The 20,924-nt window shown below is 41.7% G+C and overlaps 1 protein-coding gene across 1 annotated transcript in view; it reads left to right on the top strand.

Annotated features, from left to right (window-relative positions):
- JARID2 (jumonji and AT-rich interaction domain containing 2) overlaps positions 1 to 20,924 on the top strand; it is a 126,419-nt gene that overhangs the window by 94,211 nt on the left and 11,284 nt on the right. Inside the window, exons 7-13 of the mRNA XM_069957990.1 lie at positions 1,673 to 2,687; positions 7,311 to 7,807; positions 12,144 to 12,236; positions 14,805 to 14,923; positions 14,999 to 15,069; positions 17,809 to 17,923; positions 20,603 to 20,708. Coding sequence (XP_069814091.1) covers positions 1,673 to 2,687; positions 7,311 to 7,807; positions 12,144 to 12,236; positions 14,805 to 14,923; positions 14,999 to 15,069; positions 17,809 to 17,923; positions 20,603 to 20,708 — 2,016 coding nt within the window. The remainder of the gene's footprint in view (positions 1 to 1,672; positions 2,688 to 7,310; positions 7,808 to 12,143; positions 12,237 to 14,804; positions 14,924 to 14,998; positions 15,070 to 17,808; positions 17,924 to 20,602; positions 20,709 to 20,924) is intronic.

Here is a 20,924-nt window from a genome sequence, read left to right as displayed (position 1 = left end):
AAATCACACCCAAACTGACTTAAGGACAAGAGTGGTGCTGTTTCTGGAAGAAAGCGTATATGTTTTTCTAAGCTTGAATAAACCCTTTAAAATACGAAAGCTGAGCTGTGATTGGTTGCTGTGACTCCTCTTCATTTACTTATAATTGTACTGAGAGCAGAAATGTCGACCCGAAGCCCAGCGAGGACCAGTTTACCCACTTTTTTTCTCACAAGAGGTCTGCTAAGTGCCCCACATTATCACAACAAGCAGCTGCTTTAACCTTTTCCCTGCTGGGAGTGGGAATAGGACTTTTCATGTTTTCCTCGTCAGGAAGTGAGAACAGAAAGACAGAAGACGACTGCATGGGAGCTGTTCTGCATAGCCTCATTAATGTATTTTTCTGTCTCCGCTTGTGCCATAGAAACCATTCTATGGCCGGGCGGATTCCGCCTTCCGCTGAAAGAACTTACATGTCAATTCTTTTACCGGACAGTGGAATCGGCCTGGCCATAGAATGGTGTCTATGAAGCCGGCGGATGTGCGCAGATTCCGTAGTGTGAACCCACCCTTAAACTTAAGCAAAAAATGTTGCTAAAAATGTGCAAAATTTTGAGAGCATTGTGCAAAAATGTGCGTTGATGTGCATTGATAAATTCCCTCCAATATGTTTTAGGATTAGACTTAATCAGTATTCTTTGTCCTTATAGCTATAGACCTCTATTAATGTCTGACGGCTTCCTGCTGTATATTTCAATGTCCTGATACTACATAACTTTTAATAACAATAATATGGCACTTTCTTCTTAAGTAAGGCTGGTAAAGTCTCCAGAATGCATAATGTTGGCATATTAGTAAATTGGTCCACGCCTGCATGACACAAGAATAGGTTTGTCACCCTTCCTTATTACTATGAAACTTTGAAGATGTGAGGAAAAAAAAACATAAGTGTCAGCATGTTTCCTGGTTAATAGTGAGGCAGTCTGGCTTGTATTAATAGTGGAGACAGACCCGTATAATTATAAGCTGTGAGACTGCTGGAAATGTCTCCTCCTTGCTGCCTGGTCTAGAAGGCGATAGGGCGTCCTTATTATTTTGTATATCCCCCTTAGCTGCCTATGACCGAGGATGAACTTCACAGATCACATTTCTCAAGACAAACACTGTACTCACATTACACCATTCATGTTCAAAACCTCGCTGCTTAATGCAGCACTAATCCGAAGTAATTCACTACTTATAATAATAATAGTATAATATTATATACTAGGGTTATATATAAAATGTTGTACTGTCTGCTGTTAAATGTCACAAACAGTCAAAACCAATGCAAGGAGTCCCATGTCTGGGACAATCTATAAAGATCTTCAGTTTAAAACCATGGGGGAGATTTATCAAGCTGTCTTATAGTAAGTCTATAGCACTATTCACATCTCAGCTTTCATTTCTCACACAGCTTCTCACATAAAGCCGTGCTGTGATCGGTTGCTATCGTCAGCAAAGCAAATCTTACTATAAGACAACATGATAGCTCTCCCCCCATGGATTTGCCCTTGGGAGTCAATTGGTGTACACAAATGAAAGCACCTACCAGTACAGTGCTTAAGCTCCTTGCAAGCAAACGTTCACGTTTTGTTGGAGTTGTTTGTTTTTATTTGATTTTCACAGTATCTCCATTTTCCCAATTTTCCAGGTTTCCAAGGTGAATGGAATAACCCGGTTATCATCGGGTTCCCATGCAGTCGGTGCCAAAAAGACTAGAGAGGCAAGACCTTCACCGTCCAAAACTGTGAAGTATACCGCAACGGTGACCAAGGGAACTGTCACATACACCAAAGCCAAGAAGGAACTGGATAAGGCAACCAAACTGAATCACCACAAAACCAGTTCATCTGTTCACCACACAATCTCAGGGACCACAGAAAGCAGCAATGCAAAAACTCGTAAACAGGTGCTATCTCTTTCCACATCCAAGCCCAACTGTGCCACTGGTATTAGCTGTGTCAAGGTGAATGGCAAGTTGAACAAAAAGACTTGCACTAGGGAAGAGGGACGGCAGCTAAGGGAGGGACTGCGCAACTCAAAAAGACGCCTGGAAGAGGCAAACCTCCCTAACAAGGCACAGCCTTTGGTTAAAAAAATGAAAGTATCTGCCAGCTTGCCAGAGGTTAGAAGCAAGAGGCTTGCGGTGGAGAAACAGGTGCTTAATGGACACGTAAAGAAAGATGTGCCAGAAAAGATGCTTGAGAGAAACAGGCCAAAGCGGGCCTCTGCAGCTAAGAGCACACTAACTACACAAACCCGAAGTAAGACAGAAGATGCTGGCTGTGAAAATCGCTCTACCTCGCAGACAGATTCCTCGCACAAATCTGTGGACTCCACAAAACCTGAAAAAGTTGCTGGAAGGGCCAGGTGCGTAGCCATGTGTGAGATTCCTGTCCTCCGACCCTCTGCCAAGGAGTTTCATGACCCATTGATTTATATTGAGTCCATCCGAGCCAGAGTGGAGAAATATGGGATGTGCACAGTGATCCCCCCACCGGACTGGAGACCAGAGTGCAAGCTGAACGAAGAAATGCGCTTTGTGACGCAAAATCAACACATCCACAAGCTTGGTCGACGCTGGGGCCCCAATGTGCAGCGGCTGGCATGCATCAAGAAGCACCTCAAATCTCAGGGCATCACCATGGATGAGCTTCCTCTTATAGGTGAGGGCATAGCAAAGAGGGAGCTGCATGTGACATCATTTCTCTCTTCATAATTGTTTTCGTCTAATAGGAAAGGGGAAGCTGACTGAATAAATCTGTGACACAAAGCTGCATTTATTGTTTGTATTAATAACATTCTTTGGTTCTATGTAGAAGGTTTATACATTTATTTTCATACGGATTGGTAACTTTCCTATTCTGGTGTAGTTCCTCTGTAGTCATCTAGAAATTTCTATACATTCTATTTAAGGAACCTAAGCTTCTGAATGGCACACACACACCATGTGCTGATCTGTTTCCTCTGATTATCTACATGATCTTTAATTAACTTCTTCAATGAAGCAGCAAGCCCAAGAAATTTCATGTGATAAATTCGAAGTCCTGAAGGAATGTCAATCACATCTAGGCATTGGCTTTGTTTCTCCTTTTCATTACTCTTTGCTCTAGCAGGGGTTTCTTTTGTAAGCGTTTCAGGATGCATACATCTTAAGAATATTTTAAACCTGTGTGTCTAAGATGCTGTATGTTCTCAGCGTTTTTGCCCATGCTTCATGTCTAAAGACCATTCTGCCTTCAAGGGTTTTGTGGGTGCTCACTTTTTTGTGCTGTTTCTTGCACGCGTCACTGCTCTTAGCTACCTCCATTTCAGTTTCCTTGTCATCTGGTTTCTGATTTGTTTGTTAGTGGAACTTTGCATAACCCACAGTCGTTCATGACCGTTTGCATAAATTCCAAAATACTCGCTGTTCTTTGCTTGCTTAAATGTTCGTCTATGACACACTCACTAATAAGTATTGGACACTGACAAAGTGATGGATGATTTCAGATTTTTATTTGACATTCCTTACTTTTGGCTTCTTGAAAAATTTTCCAAAAATATTTAGAAATTTCTAAAGAGCCTAGAAAAATACAAAGGAACTACAAATGTGAAAATACTGATCCCTTAGGGGCCCATTCACACTACGGATTCGGCACAGAGATTCTGCTGGGAACCTCCATCCAAGGACTCTGCCGAATCCCTCCTGCTATGTCTTTGAATGGGAGGTCTCCACTCTCCACTCAAAGAAATGACATGTCAATAGAGATGAGCGAACCTCGAGCATGCGCGAGTCCATCCGCACCCGAACTTTCGGCATTTGATTAGCGGTGGCTGCTGAAGTTGGATAAAGCCATAAGGCTATGTGGAAAACATGGATATAGTCATTGGCTGTATCCATGTCTTCCAGACACCCTTAGCTTTATCCAAGTTCAGCAGCCCCAGCTAATCAAATGCGAAAGTTTGGGTGCGGATGGACTCGAACCCGAACCCGATTTGCTCATCTCTACATTTCAATTCTTTGAGCGGAGAGGTGTGGAAAGCAGAGGCGTGCAAGTCCTCCCTTTCAAAGACAATAGCGGGAGGGATTCTGCAGGGAGTCCACGGATGGAGGTTCCTTGCGCAATCTCCGTGACAATTCCGTAGTGTGAATGGGCCTTAGGCTGGATTCATATGTTCCTTGTTTGCTCTGTGAAGCACAGACAGTGAGTCCCTGTAGTGGAGGGTTACCCCACAAAGCCTGATCTATTATATGCAAGGAGCAGGGAAACTATTTCGATGATTGTGCTGCTGTAATGACACAGCCACATGGCGCTCTCACTACAGTGCTGCGGAGATCCAAACTGGTTCCCTGCTCCCAGCATGATATTAATACATTGTGCCGTGCGGGGTAATCTGCCACTGCAGGGTTCACAATCCACGCTTTACAGAGCGAGCACGGAACATGTGAATCCAGCCTTACTTGTTGGACCATAGAGCAAGCGTTTCCATGAATGTCTCTTCCAAGTCAGAGAACAACTTGTGGACCTACACTTGTTACTGTCTATGCAGTCCTATGTAACTTATTATCTATTTTTTCTTACCCCCAGCAAGTCTATAGATGATTACAAGAGAAGGCAGTGTACTAAGATGATTTATACTAAATTATATGCCTCCTTTATATTACCAGTAACGTCATGCTTATGCCTGGTGATATGTGCTATAACAAATCAAATAAAGCTTCTGTTAGCTGGATGGTGGAATACATGGATAAGAGATCGCCCCATAGGAGATATCAAAATAGACAACCCCCACCCATTATGGTGTTGGGGTGTTCCTCGTCATCACTTATTTTCATAGTCTTTGGATAAACTCTCTTGCTGGCTGACAATTACAGTTCCTCTAGGGGATTTATTTTTTGCACAGGTTCTCTTTACCCTTAAACAGGGGATAGAACCAACAATGGCTGGGTAAGCGTTCTCTATAGACTCCGTTGCTGGCTCATGGCCATATACACGCTTCCCTTCAGTGGCTAATGAGATGCTTGTCGATTCTGCTGTCTATTCAGTGGCGGACAAAGCCATAATAAAATCCAGCTGCTGTGATTTTGTGGCCTTTGGCTTCATGTTAGTACACAGCCTTTTATCTCTTGTTTGTCATAACCTTTTTGTGGATGTAAAAATCTTGAGAAATGATTCAATCCATAATCAATGTTTGTGCCTTAAAAAGCACCCATATTTGTCTGGCTTTTCAGATGTTTTCTGATGCCTGACCACACAGGCAAGCTCAGCCATATTTGTATTTCTTGCTTTTCCTTGAAATTGCATGTTTAATCTAATAGAACTATATGTAGCTGTAACATTATGCAAAATGTGATCTGTTCAGCATAATCCGCTTCTCAACTGGCTGATGAGAAAATAGGTCACTCTGAGTGCTTATTAAGGCACGAAGATTGAATCATTTTTTCACCAAATGCACGAGTGTGTCAGCACAGACACTGTGTGGATGTCCGCTATCCTTCCTGCTAAATAGCGGGGTGTTCTATGCCTACACCTTAAGCAGTGCTTAGCATTAGTGTTGAGCAGAGAGGCCAAACTGTTCGGGTTCAGCAACATTCTCTGAACCTGAACGCTCGGCGTTTGACTCCCCCCAGCTGCAGAAGTTTGATGCAGCCCTAGGGAGTCCTCGGAGTCCGGGTTCGTAGAATGTTGCCGAACCCAAACAGTTTGGCCTCTCCACTCAACACTACTCGGCATCTGCAGAAAAGAGCTTACAGAAAATGCAGTCTGTCAACTATATTTCTGACAAGTACTTCTCTTGTACTTGGCAAAATTGCACTAAGAATTTCGTTCCAAATTTATCAAAGAAATGAAAGCCCAATGTTCAAAGGATTCTCAAAAGTATCTTGGTTGCTGACTTTTTTTCTGCTTTTTGTATGCTGAGACTACCATGCATATATGTGGCAGATATATATTCAGGGTTGTCACAAGTTTTAGTTGGGTTTAATAGAAGTAGAAAGTTAAGATAGCAGATAAGAGAGGGATGGGTTGGTGGATGGGAATAGACATGCATTATTTTAATGATGAAATGCAGGAAGCAGACCAAGCTTATAGACAGCTGACTAGATCCCCTTTGTTACATGACCAGGCCCAGGGATTATATTCCTGTGGCTTTCCCTTCCCTTGTGACAACCCTAAGTACCTTGTGGAGTTCCCTGTGAAACCACAAATGTTTGAGCCTAATATAAAAACTGATCTCTCTCTGTTTCTTTGTGGCGATATGCCTCCTAGGCATTCAAGAATGTTTCACAGCGCTCTGTCCTGACAGAAGACCGGGCCCCAGAAGCCCCAGTGCACTCTTGCTCTTAGGATTCAATTCTAATATTAGATTGTAAATTGAATCTATAATACATTACCATCATGCTGATGCACAGACAGTGTGGTGGTTATGTATTATAAACTTCATCTTGCTGATCTTTCAGCAGCGAAGCATTTATTATTATAATCTCAAGAGTGTGTCCTTGATCTCTGCTGGCTAATGGTGTGGGGAACCTACCAGCAAGCACCCGTGGCCAAGGTACCTCTAATGTTAGACAAGATCGGTGGTAAGTTGTAATATGTAAGCCAAAACCTCTGGCAAGGAAACTTAAGCCAATAATTTCTTTTTTCTGTTCATGTGCATCATAAACGTAAACTCAGGGATTTCATTATCTTAACCATAGAATTGTTGCCTTTTCTTAGCTATTTCTGTGCATACTGACTATTAGGTACGAGGTTGCCCACAATATGCTCAACAGTAATTATTCCTATATTGTTGACTTTCGTGGACAATTTTTATTCCTTAGCAGGTGTTAAGAATAGGAAGGATAGCCAGTGCCAACTCAAGAAGCCATAAACAGGCAGGAACTTTGATCCTTCTCAGGAGAGTGAAGTGTTGCCTTTGTTTTTCCTTTAGTCTTTTAGATTAGGAAGGAGTTATAATAAAGGATAACAAGCGTCAGTACTAACTGTGGATTTAACAGCTTTTGCCAACGTCAACTCTTCTTACAATGAAGCAGACTTTGTGCAATCCTTGTTAGACACTGATATAAAGTCCTCATGGTTGTCTACTACTATAAAGTCTTGGACTTCAGGAAAGAATCCAAAGATCTGTCGCATGTGGGGCTAAGCTCAGGTTAAATTTGTTGGCACCTGCCAGTTACTGAAGTGTTGAGTGTCATATGTCTATCAGTTTGTGGTCCACCAACAAGAACCCAGCAGTATGTTTCTACCAGAGCACCAATTCTGTTGTGTAACTATGTTTTTTTGTTTCCCTCACAACTTCTATAGGAGGCTGTGAATTAGATCTAGCTAGGTTTTTCCAGCTCATCAATGAAATGGGAGGCATGCAACAAGTGACAGACCTCAAGAAGTGGAACAAGCTGGCCGACATGCTCCGCATCCCAAAAACTGCGCAAGATCGATTAGCAAAGCTGCAGGAGGCCTACTGTCAATATCTTCTCTCCTATGACTCACTTTCACCTGAGGAACACAAGAAACTGGAGAAAGAAGTTCTGCAGGAGAAAGAGAACCTGGAGAAAAAGAAAGGTCCACTGGAGGGGCATGCTGAGAATTCATATAGATTACATTTGCTCCCAAGGTATGAGCCCAAAAATGGATTGATAAACGGAGTGGTGCACCGTAATGGCCTGCGTGGAAAGCTGAAAGAAATGGACGTCCCTCTGAAAAATGGAAGACGAAGGCTGTTTGCTCAGGAAAAAGAGTGCACAGAGGAGGAACCCGAAGATAAAAGTTTATTTGGTGACCTACACAAGTGCATTTATAAAGTAAGTAAAATTGATCATCTTAAGCCAAATATATCTGGAGCAAACATTGCTTGAGACGAAGGTTATTGCGTAGAAAGATATTCACACGTACCAAGCACAACGGAATATGCTGCGCTATCATGTCCTGTTATTTCCTATGGGTCTGCATTCTCGCAGATTTTTTATTCCGCTGCCAGAGTGTAGCCACTGCCTTTAACCTGGCAGCTAGCTGGCTATAAGCTAATGCATTACAGGGCCGCTCTCCCGTCTGCTTCTCCAGCTTTCAGGTTACTGGCGCCCCCCTCAGCCAATCAGTACGCTGTCCCGCCGCAGCCCCTGATTGGCATAGCCAGGTATTGTACTAGCTTGTAGCCCGGCAGCTGCTGGGTTAATAAGGTTGTGGCTTAATTAATGAAAAATTTGCTCTGGGAATGCAGACCCGTAACTGCAAACAGGCTGCATGAAATCTGCTGCCACCTTGGACCCATTGTCAGTTTAAAAAGAAAAAAAAGAAAAAATATATATATATATAAAATATATTTATTTTATAGCATTGGGTTTCATGATTCCAACATTGTCTTTATTTGGTTGCTTCCCTGTTCCTGAGATTTTTTTTTTCTGTATTCACTTGTTCATGTGCACCTTTCCCCAAATAGTGCACGTTACTTTACATGGGATGTGAATGGTAGATGCTAGGCCTGGGGAGGAGAAGACTGGTGTAAGGATGCGCAGGGTATCAATCAGGCTCAGGGGGTATATTTGAGGCTGAGGGAGTGTAAATAATGTCCCCCCCTCCCACATCCTGATTCACGTCCTGTCTGCCTTGGCCTTATGTGGCTCTAGCCTTATTCTCAGGATCAAGTGCCATCACTCTGTGTAAAAAAAAAATTGACCCTTTTAATTTTAGGACTTTATGTTCTGCTTTTTAAATACTATAAATTAGAGACAGTTTGCAACACTTATTCTAATTCCCTTTGTTCCATTCTGGGTTTTTTTGTGCCAAGTTTATGTTAGTTTGAGGTGTGGTGATTTTATATCCTGTTTTCCTTACTACTTACGATGAAGTTGTAAAATTCCATACACTCCTTGTTTATCTGTTATCTCTTGGGAACCTATGCTACAAAAATAGAAAGTAAAGGCGACAAGGCTAATAACTATTTTTCCTATTTTATTAATTGACAAATAACTAAAGATCAGAGTTAGCTGTAGCTATACATTCTGTATTGATAAAGACAAATAATATAAACATTTTTAAGCATCATTGTGCTGTAGATTTTATTTTTCTAGTGTGTGTGTATTGGGAGGGGTAGTTTATGCAGCAAATGAAAGTGACATTATGCTTTTTATTGTGTATTGTTGCAGCCAAGTAAAGGACTGTGCAGCTTATAGTCACTTTTATGAGAATTGCGTCAGCGGCAACTAGGGGGCGCCTCACAGGTTGTCAAGCACTGCACTAGAGCATTTGTGTATTCTAAATTGGGGGATCTGGCCATATTTAAAGTGATACTGTCACCACTCCTTACTCTGTGTGCTTCTCTGCACCATTCATAATCTTAGATCTTTTGATAAATACCTGTATTAAACTTGTCTGTTTCTACTTTCAGCACTAAAATCACTTCATTTATTGGTGGACTGTGTCACCTGGGTGGGGCCCCAACTGCCATAAAGCCCCGCCTCAGTGACACTGTCCGCTGATAAAATGAAGTGATTTTGGAGCAGGAAAAAAAAAACAGACTAGTTTAATAGAGGTATATATCGAATGTGCAGCATCTAAGCTTGTAGATGGTGTGGAGAGCTGCACATAGAGTAAGTATCACTTAAAGTGAATTTATCACCCCCACCAACAGTGATGAACCACCAACATTGTTACATAGATTGCAACAGTCATACATGTCTTACCTTTATATTTGTTGTCCATGTGTATTCCCACAAAACTTTTCTGGACGTACAAGTGTCAAGAAGGCATGGCCTAGGGTTCACCTTTCCCTTGGCCCTCAACTCATCTATGCACTTAATCCCTGGCCACTTGCATATTGATGGTCAGGGCCCAACTTTACACTGCCAATGTCAGATTGAACAATCAGCTGATGAGCAAGCATTCACTTGTTCGTTGGCTAATCACTGGGACAATATCTGCCAGATGTTCACACTGAGTAAAAGCGTCGGGAATCCTGCCTGTCTCAGTGTCCCATAACTCATCTATGGGGGAGCGCACGCTCCTCTGCTGCATGTCACTTCTTCAAGCAGAGAGCGGAGGCAGCGGAGGAGTGTGCGCTCTCCCATAGAGAAGCAGTGTCACACTGAGACAGACAGAATTCCGCCTTTTTTACTCAGTGTAAACACACCCTTATGGAGTCAAAGAGGAGTTGTGCTTCAGCGTTTGCACCTTACTCAGGCACGTCAACAACAGATACCCTTGCTGAAAGATACCCTTTTTTAAGTTTGTGGAACTCTAGTGAAGAACAGATGTCGGCTAGGACACTGACTATCACTTTTGACCATCAAGCCTAAATTTCTGGGTATAATTTGTGCCAACAAAAATGGCTTACTTGTGCCGCATTTATCTGTTTTAGGCATATTTTACACATTATTTAGACACACTTGCAAGAAAATGGTGTGGTGTATCAGGACAGGAGTGTGACTTAAATGAAAATAGGGTGTAACCTATTAGGGACAAAAATGTTGTACATGATATTTGCACAAGTTAGGTACACTTGTAAGTGGTCTTACTTTAGACTAGACAGTCTACAGATATGCCACATTTATCAAACAGCATGAACCACGAATCTGGTGTCTGTACTGTCTAAGAATTAGACCATATTAATATATTCTCCTTTAGTGTATGTTCACACTGAGTAAAATTGGTGGAATTCTGTGGTGCCTCCTCTTCCGTCACTCTCCGCTCAGAGAATTGACATGCCAATTCTTTGTGTGGAGAGTGGAGGTGCGCGAGCCCCCATAGAGACACTGTGGGACACTGAGGCAGGTGGGATTCCACCAATTTTACTCAGTGTGAACATACCCTTATGGTTGTGATTTTTTTTTTTTTTTCTGAACTATTTTCATCCGGGCAGCACGGTGGCTCAGTGGTTAGCACTGTAGCCTTGCAGCACTGGGGTCCTGGGTTCAAATCCCACACCAAGGGCAACATCTGCAAAGAGTTTGTATGTTCTCTCCGTGTTTGCATGGGTTTCCTCCGGGTACTCCGGTTTCCTCCCACACTCAAAACATACAGATAGGTGAATTTAGATTGTGAGCCCTAATGGGGACAGGGAGCAATAATTGGCAAAACTATGTAAAGTGCTGTGGAATCTGTGTGCGCTATACAAATAAAAGCATTATTATTATTATTATTATTATTATTATTATTATTATTATTATTATTATTATTATTATGTGGGCATTGCATTGATGGGCTTCACATAGTCTTAAGGTGGCCATATGACTTTAATAACTGATGAAAGAGACCCTGCTATCTCTCACATGCTGCCCATCCTCCCCATACATAGGAATATACGGGACAGGCGAGCATTCCTGTATTCTCTATTGGGAGGGGCAAACTGCAGTTCTCGCTGTGGCCTATCTCTCCCTGAACAAAGTGATTGGGCTGTGATTTTACATCCCGTCCGACCCCTATCACCACAGACATTATTTGTTGGTGGTGGTTCGGCAGAACCCAATGCTCCTTAAGGCCCTTGTCGTCCAGGAGCATTGCTAAAAAATGCCTTTTAGCCAATAATCTGCCAGTGTAAAAGTGACAGTGATCAGCGGTGGAGCGGGAAACAGACCTTTTTTACTGTGACAAAATTTATCCATTTATTCATCTCCTTGTGTAAACAGGGGATGTGCAGCCAGTAGCAATACATTTAAAGGGCTGCACAAATGATACAGGGAAAATTGGTCCGGCTTGGCTGCTCGATTAATTGTGCCTCCAGAAGGCACTGCAAATGAGTTCCCATCTTGCTGATCAGCACTAATTTGTGACCGCAGTTGATCAAAAATTCACATCTAAACTCAGCCCGTTGGAATGTTGGGTATGGGCGTTTTAATATCTAAGGTGTACAGGGACCTTTACTTTGCAGATAGGCTGGTAGGGTGGGATCCTGCGGCAACTAGTGCAATCTTATCTGATACTTAACATGTACACAGCAAATTGTGAATTTTTTCTGAATATTCCTGCAAACTAGCGCAACGTTTTCACCTCAAGTCTTTATTAATTTGCCCAAGCTTTTTGAGAAAGAGGGAGAATGGCTGATCTCATGGGACATATATAGAATTTGTGCACTAAAGTGGTAGATATTGTTCCCCACTTTATCTTTTGTACTTATGATTCTCATTACATTTTTGCCATTTACAGGGAAGGTCCATGTCGCTCACCACCTTCTTCCGGACAGCAAGGAACGTCATGAACATGTGCTTCAACAAAGAGCCTACAGTAGCAGAGGTTGAGGTGGGCAAATAATGGAACACTGTTGTAGCGCCTAGTAAAATATTGGGAAAAGGCAGGGATAAAATGGAGGTCACCTTAGAGATGACAGTAAAGGAGCTACCGAAGGACGTACATGCTGTGTGTATAATTTTCATTCTGTTAGGTGTATGGGTCTGTAGACCTATAACAATAAAAGCATGGTAACAGAAAATGAAGGAAATATGCAAGCTAACCTGGTATGATTAATATATATATATATATATATATATATATATATATATATATATATATATATATATATATCATCCATCTTATGCCCATCTTCATATTTACAATAGAAGTTGGTACAAATATTAAAAAATCAGATACGCTGCATTGAAGGGGAATGAAGGGACCCTGATTGCACATTACTAGGATATGTCATTGGATTGGCTGCAGTCTGACTATTGTGACCCTTACAGATATTGGTACTAGGAAAATTATGTCTGTCTGTCTCCTATCAGCTCTGAATGGCTACATGGTTGACCCCCAAAAAATATGTTTTCCTATCTCTCAAAGATTTGTAGCAATGTCAGTCTTGCTGTATAGTTCGAAACAATTGAGGTTTTTCCAATGTTACACTGATGACGGCATTTCAGTCCATATGGAATATTCATGTTGTTTCTGACCTGTATAATACCACTTTGTTTCATGGGGATTCGAGAGCAGCTGCTAGTAATAATCTCTTGGTGTATGTGATATTTATTGTCTTGTTGGGCTGTCTAAAGCTTCCAGAACAAAATAAATCTAGTCCTCTCAAATAGGATTGTGTAATGTGAAGGAGCCCCGACAGCACCAGCATTATGTTGGAGGTCATTTTAGGACATTGCACAGAACAAGCTGCATATTATGTTCCTGCCATTGTGCCCTAATGCACTGGTGACAGATTGAAGTTTTTAATATAATATGACCATAAATAACAAATGATGATTTTGAGCTGCACTGGGATATATTTTGGGAAACTTAATACAAGAGGCATAGTTGTAGTCTGTAGCAGTTCGGCGAGGGTCAGACACCTTTCATTGTATTGCATTGCAGCTCTGAACCGCAGTGAGAGGATTGCTATAGAATTATAGAGGAACCATGCCTCAGCTCCGCTCTGACCTGAAAGGCTCCAGACTTTATTCTTTCTGTATAGTGTGTGCTCTGGTGATAGTGATAGCAACGTGATCTGGCATTGGATTCATAAAAAGTAATAATTTCAACTTATGGATTATTAGACGTTTTACGATAACTTGGAGTAAATCGAGCAGTTTTGTGGCTATACTGAAATAATGTGTTTTCATGGTGAATACGTGTCCGGTTTTCATTCCGGGTGAATATGCTGTAGATTTTATTGCAGCAGACATTTTGCAACATTTCCGCACCAAAACACACCGTAAAATCTGTAACTTTACATAGATTGGTGCTACATACCTTACAACATTAAGGTGCTTAGAGGAAAGAAGTTGCAGAAGATGTAACTAACCTACTAATTGGGGGTGTTTTCTACTGATGCTTTTTTGAAAAAAAAAACAGAACTCCTTGGCTGATCATCTTATTGGCATCTGGTGTCCATCCCTGCTTTAATGTGGATATTCATGCTGCTTGGAAATTCTACTGATGATGATAAATAGTGTAATAGATAAGAGCACATGCATGCCATTTCATGGTCGAAATGGTCTTCAGTCATGCTGATCCCCTGTCATGCTGAAATTATGCATAGCGCGAATATGATGGCACAAGATACAAGTTATTCCTATGTTCCCAGATTGTGGTTTATACAGAACAGAACTATTTTTATAAATAATCTGATAATTCAGCTGATCCAGAAGATCCAACAGAGATCCCAGTTGTAAGGCTTCTTTGATTAGTAGCAGGCTTTATTTAAAGGGGTTATCCAGCGCTACAAAAAACATGGCCACTTTTCCCCCTACTGTTGTCTCCAGTTCAGGTGTGGTTTTTAATTAAGCTCCATTTACTTCAATGGAACTGAGCTTCAAAACCTCACCCAAACTGGAGACAACAGTAGGGGGGAAAGTGGCCATGTTTTTGTAGCGCTGGATAACCCCTTTAAGCATGTTAGTTTTGGTTCTTTTAAGGGGTTCTCTACCCTTACAAAAGACTTTTATAAAAGCCATTCTAAAAGCATTACATCGGTAGCGTTGCTTGTGTAGCCCCGCTGTGCGATTATCGAGCCAGGTAATAGGCTCAGTAAGTGAGTGCTGATTTACAATAATGACAATAATAATGATAATAACATGGAAAAAACCCAAAATATTACGAGACTTTAGAATATAGTGACATAAAAACAAGTATTAAAATGTAGGGAAAAAATATTATCCATAAAGGAGTCATCACCTATACATTAGATTGGGGATCACTAGGTGATCAGTGGGTGTCTAATTGAAGAGAATTCCAGAGTCACTTCACTTTTCATTTTAGATTTATTGATGAAATTGTATAAAAATGGTTGGGAAAATTTTGTAGTTATCAAAAACTTAATATGTAGTTCCTTGATAACAAGTACCCCAATAATTCACAATAATAACCCTGCTCTTTTTATTTCAGCAAGAGTATTGGCGTATTGTTGAGCAGAAGACTTGTCATGTTGCTGTGCATTGTGGAAAGGTTTGCACAAAGACTCATGGCAGTGGATTTCCTGTGGGTAAAGCAGAGCCCTTCTCAAGGTTAGTAGGTTATCATGTGTTCATCCTTTATCACTATCAACTGTGCAGATTGTCAAATGTTTTTTTGTTTTATAGGCATGGATGGAATCTCACAGTCCTTCCCAATAATTCAGGATCCATCCTGCGACACCTTGGTGCTGTGCCTGGTAAATTTGTAACATTAGTTATTTTACACTAATTGTACTTGCTGTATAGCTTACTTTATAGGGTTCCTTTCCCATGTGATTGGACCCTTAAAGGTTACTGGTGGGTGGTTTTAACTGCCTAGATGCCATAGTCTCTATTATCTATGAAATCTAGTAGGTTAAATAAGTGGCGTCGGAGCTAATGCTCATGCCAGTCACTGTCTGTTGCTGTCAGCTGTTGAAGGACCACTGCTCTACTGAGTCTCCATACATATTTAACCCCTTAACCCTCAGTGCAGTACATGTACTGTTCGGCAAGTAGCATATTAAGGGCCACAGCAGTACTGCTTGGTGTTTCTAGGTGACAGGTGACAGGTCATGCATTTATCCTTTAAAGGAGAAGTCCGGCGAAAATTTTTATTCAAGTATTGTATTACCCCCCAAAAGTTATACAAATCACCAATATACACTTATTATGGGAAATGCTTATAAAGTACTTTTTTCCCTGCACTTACTACTGCATCAAGGCCTCACTTCCTGGATAACATGGTGATGTCACTTCCTGGATAAAATGGTGGTCACTTCCTGGATAACATGGTGATGTCACGACCCGACTCCCAGAGCTGTGCGGGCTGTGGCTGCTGGAGAGGATGATGGCAGGGGGATGCTCAGTGTCCCTCCAGAGCCCTGTGTCCCTCAGTGTCCCCCTGCCATCATCCTCTTCAGCAGCCACAGCCCGCACAGCTCTGGGAGTCGGGTCGTGACATCACCATTTTATCCAGGAAGTGAAGCCTTGATGCAGTAGTAAGTGCAGGGAAAAAAGTACTTTATAAGCATTTCTTATAATAAGTGTATATTGGTGATTTGTATAACTTTTGGTGGTCAATACAATACTTTAATAAAAATGTTCGCCGGACTTCTCCTTTAACCAGCAGGGCCTGTGCGCCTGACCAAAATTGTCACTTATCACTAAATGTACAAAGGATGCAATTCAGTTAATTCTGTTTTCTTGATAAAAAAATATAAAAGAAATAAAAAGAAATTTGAAAAAAAAAAAACCAAAAACTATTTCCGAATTACATGGATAGGTCAGACAGGTCAGAGTCGGCTTATGGGGTTAAAGGGGGTTTCCAGGCAAAATGTGCTGATTAGCCAACCACAGGAAAGCTCATCATTATAGAAGCATTTCACAAAAAAATATTATTGGCCCCCCGGTAGGCTCTGTCATGTATACGCACGGCAGCTGATCGGTGTCCCTCGGCGCGGCTTCATTCCAGTCCCGCGGTGCTGTTCAAATCAAGCTCACATCCGCCTCTCCGGTGACTCCTTCTCTGTCCTGTGATTATACGCCAGATCTCACACGCTTCCATGCATTTTCTATGGAAGCGCGTGTCTTCCAGCGTTCAGTTACAAGGCAGAGAAGAGGAGTGGCAGAAGAGGCAGATGTGAGCGAGCACCGGCTTTGAACGGCGCCGCAGGACACCAATCAGCTGCCGTGAGTATATGTGACAGAGCCTACCGGGGGGACCAATAATAATTTTTTGTGAACTGCTTCTTTAACTGATCAACGGGGTGTTGACACCCAGTGCACGTGCCAGTCAACTGTTTGGTGCCACCCTACACAATGAACAGAGTTTTTCTTGATTTAGGGTGCGTTCACACCTACCGCATTCGCAGCTTATTTTTCCGCGGAAATCCGCAGGTCTGGTAGTGCAGATTTCAACCTGCGAGAAATCCGCGTATGTGTGCGTTTTGCGGTTTTTCTGCATCAAGTTTATCGCAACTGAAATGTCAGTTTAAAATGTCTCTCGTTCTAAACGGACATTTCAGTTGCAATAAACTTGCTGCAGAAAAACCGCAAAACGCACACATACGCGGATTTCTCGCAGGTTGAAATCTGCACCACCAGACCTGCGGATTTCTGCGGAAAAATAAGCTGCGGATGCGGTAGGTGTGAACGCACCCTTATTGTGTGGCTGTGGGTTTGTGTAGCTGCAGTTCAGCTCCTATTCACTTCACTGGAGCTGAGCTTCAGTTACAGGTCACCACCACTACACAGTGAACAGAGACAAACTCCATTACTTGTGTAGTGCAGCACCAAACAGCTGATTAGCGCAGGTGCCAGGTGTCAACGCCTTGTCGATCTGTTACTGATATACATTTTGACTGAAAAATCACTTTAATGCTGCTGTGACTTGTGCTGCTTCCCCAGGTTTATTCTAATATGCATAGGAGAGGTCAGTATAACAGCAGTGTAGTGATATGTAGCTGTGTTGGGACCAAGGATTGTGCAGTTCCCGGAGAAGCCAATGGTGGCAGCAGAGGTGCTGTTTCTTTTAATAATGTTATATTTTATACTGTGCCTACTCTTTGGACTCTTGCTATCTCTTCACACAAATGAGATGGTACATTGTGAATTAATTGAGGAGGAAAACATGGCCACATTTTTAATAAATGCTGATCACCTCCCAAACATGTCTCCTACACATTCCTGGCAAAACTTCAGGTGGTTCTGTTGTAGACCTCTAGTACCTAGGTACGTAAATAAGGCATAGCAATAATGTCTAGATCTTAAACCTTAAAAAAATGCCTCATGTTACATAATTTGCGTAAATTAAGAATTTAGGGGGGGAAAAAAAAAGTATTATTCAGCAGGATATCCAGCTTCATGGGCTACTGATCTTTTTATATTGTCATGTATGCAGTTGCACCTATTACACTTTGAAACTGTTAATGAAATACTTTATTTTCATGTTTCAGGAGTTACAATTCCTTGGCTTAACATTGGCATGGTTTTTTCTACCTCATGCTGGTCTCGAGACCAAAATCACCTTCCCTACATTGACTACTTACACACTGGTGCTGATTGCATTTGGTAAGTGTTGCTGTGTGTGTGCCACCATACACTGTATCACCAACAAAACAATTGGTTTTCATGATTAGGGTTAAATCACGAGTGGTCAGCTACATGCAGCTGAAACCATGCCCTCATGCCGTGTCCAATGGCCGCGTGATTTACCCACAAAGTCATGCACCCATGGGCTGCTGCTCTTGTGGCTTTACCCTCACCATGTTGTTTGGTTATGCTTTGATGTCTCTAATGGCAATTTGCCACCATAAATAGAGATGGGAACCCTTAATTTTCCCACAATAGTGAATAAACTGTATTCAGAGAAACTTTTGCTTTTTTTATTTTTTTGTGTGGCTATTTTTGTCACTCTGTGAATTTTGATTTCTCTGTGTTGTGCATTATGGCGTTCAACACGTTTTTTATGCTTCAGATATGTGTGTCACACTAAATACAAGGTAGAGTTTACATAGGGAACCGGCTTACCTTTCTATCGTTATAAACATTGTATTATTTACTCTGAAAAAGGTTATGTTCCTTGGCAACTGTCCTATATGTGCACTAGTACGTCCAATCAGATCAGGTTTCATATACCTGTAGCACGTAGCTGAGTGTTCAGAGTACGCTGCATTTACAATAGGAGGAAGGTAAGCTGAGCAGTAGATTATTTATAGATTAAAGGCTACTTTTCTTTGTAGAATTATCACTTTTTCTTACACGTAAGAATCCCTCTTGCTGGGTGCATGTTCTCTGCTACGAAATCCCAGTGTATAAGGATGGTTGTGCATTAAAAATGAGCACAATCCACTTTTAGCTCAATTTATACTTTTCTTTTTAACCTTTTAACTACTTGCATTTGCAGCCGTGTTAGTTGTCACAATGACCAACAACAAACCTCCTTCTCACATAACATTTGTATCATTTGTAGACTGTAATCCCTCGTGGTCAGAGTTCTCTTTCCCCATGAACCAGTCCGCCATTTACCTTATTTATGTTCCTCTTTAGATTTTGTAATGTTCTGTTTGTCACCCCTTTTGCTTGTATAGCGCTCTGGAATTAAAGGGGTAGTCCGGCAGGGGGCATTTATTTCCTGACACCGGGGAGTAGGTGGCTGAGGGAAACGACGTCCACTCACCTCCCCAGTTCCAGCGGCGGGTCCCGCATTGCGGCGCTCTGGTCCACGGTTCCCGGCCGCTTCTTGGTGTCTGACGCGGGCCAGAGACGTGACGTCTCAGGTCCGCTCAGCCAGTCAGTGACGGAAGTGGGATCCATTTCGAGACGTATCGTCTCGGGCCCGCGCCAGACACCAGGAAGCGTCCGGGGACCGGAGTGCCACGATACGGGACCTGCCGCTGAAACCGGGGAGGTGAGTGGACGTTGTTTTCCTCAGCCACCTCCTCACCAGTGTCAGGAAAAAAATGTCAGGACCGGGCCCAAAATGACCCAGTGGACCGCGCAAATTTTAATCTTTGCGCTTTTGTTTTTCCCTCCTCCCCTTCTAAGAGCTCTAGCACTTTCAGTTTTCTATCTACAAGCCATGTAAGTGCTTGTTTGTTACAGGAATAGTTGTACTGTGTAATGGCATCTTTCATTTTACCATAACATGTATGATGGAATTCCAAATATATTATTTATGAAGATATAAATAGGTGAAATCGTAAAAAAGAATGCAATATGGTAACGTTTGGGGGGTTCCTGTGTCTACGTAATGCACTATATGGAAACCATTATTCTAAAGTTCAGTCCGAACACAACCACATGCAGGTTTACACAGATTCTCTAATGATATATATATTTTTTTTTTAATGAAATCCTTTTTTTGGCAATTAATTATTAATAAAATGGGCCTATTGTGACGCTTATAACAGTTTTATTTTTTATATATTTATATTTTTATATTTGTGAAGATCGACGTTTTGATCACTTTTTATAATTTTTTTTTTTTATATATATAATGTAACAAAATCGGTAATCTGCGCACTTTTTTCCCTCTTTTCGTCTACACCGTTCGCAATGACGCTTGTTATATTTTAATAGATTGGACAATTATGCACGCTACGGCATATTATATGTTTATTTATTTATTTATTTTTATATGTTTTATTTATATAATGGGAAAGGGGGGTGATTTAAACTTTTATTGGGGGAGGGGTTTTGGGGTAGTGTGTTAGTGATTTTAACTTTTTTTTTTTTTTTAATAACATTTGGGGGACTTGTACATTCATTACTTTTATTTTACACACTGATCATTGCTATGCCATAGGCATAGCATTGATCAGTGTTATTGGCCATCTGCTCATTGAGCCTGCCTGTGCAGGCTCAGTGACCAGAGCACAGATTGGATCGCACGGAGGCAGGTGAGAGACCTTCGGCGGTCCGTTTTAACGATCGGGAGTCACACAGTCGCCGCGAGTTATTGCCACGCTGCAGTGTGTCATTAACGGTAAATTGCCGGCTGCTGATTGCAGCCGGCCCCCACCTGCTATGAAGCGTGCTCCGCTCCAGAGCGCGCGTCATAGCTCAGGACGTACCGGTACGTCCTAGGTCGTCTAGGGGTTAAGGGCTCTTTAAAGTTAAATAATAATACTTGAATTGCTATAAGAATGAACACCCAGGACTTTGTGTTCTTTACTGACGGGCATAATCTTTTGGAGTTAAGCCCTGACTTTGCTTCTATAACATTATCCAATGTATTGTCATTATTAGGTATTGCATTCCTGCTGAGGAAGAGAGCAAACTTGACAAAGTGGTACATACTCTACTTCAAGCCAATGGTACTCCTGGTCTTCAGATGCTTGAAAGTAATGTCATGGTAAGTCTACACTGTGCCAGCGTGGCAACATGGTGCTGCCCAGGTGCTAGATGCATTGCTTGGTTGTAAAATCCATTATGTTTAGCCCCATCAATCTGCACTCTATACCCTATGTTGAGAATGTGAGAAGAATTTTTGTGAATTTATTTAAAAGAAAAACAAAACATTTCACATGGACATAAGTTCAAACCATTTGGCAATGTTCCCACATTTATG

The sequence above is a fragment of the Dendropsophus ebraccatus genome, chromosome 2 (genome assembly GCF_027789765.1).
Source record: "Dendropsophus ebraccatus isolate aDenEbr1 chromosome 2, aDenEbr1.pat, whole genome shotgun sequence".
NCBI classification, from domain to species: domain Eukaryota; kingdom Metazoa; phylum Chordata; class Amphibia; order Anura; family Hylidae; genus Dendropsophus; species Dendropsophus ebraccatus.
This window is presented reverse-complemented; position numbering and strand designations above follow the sequence as displayed.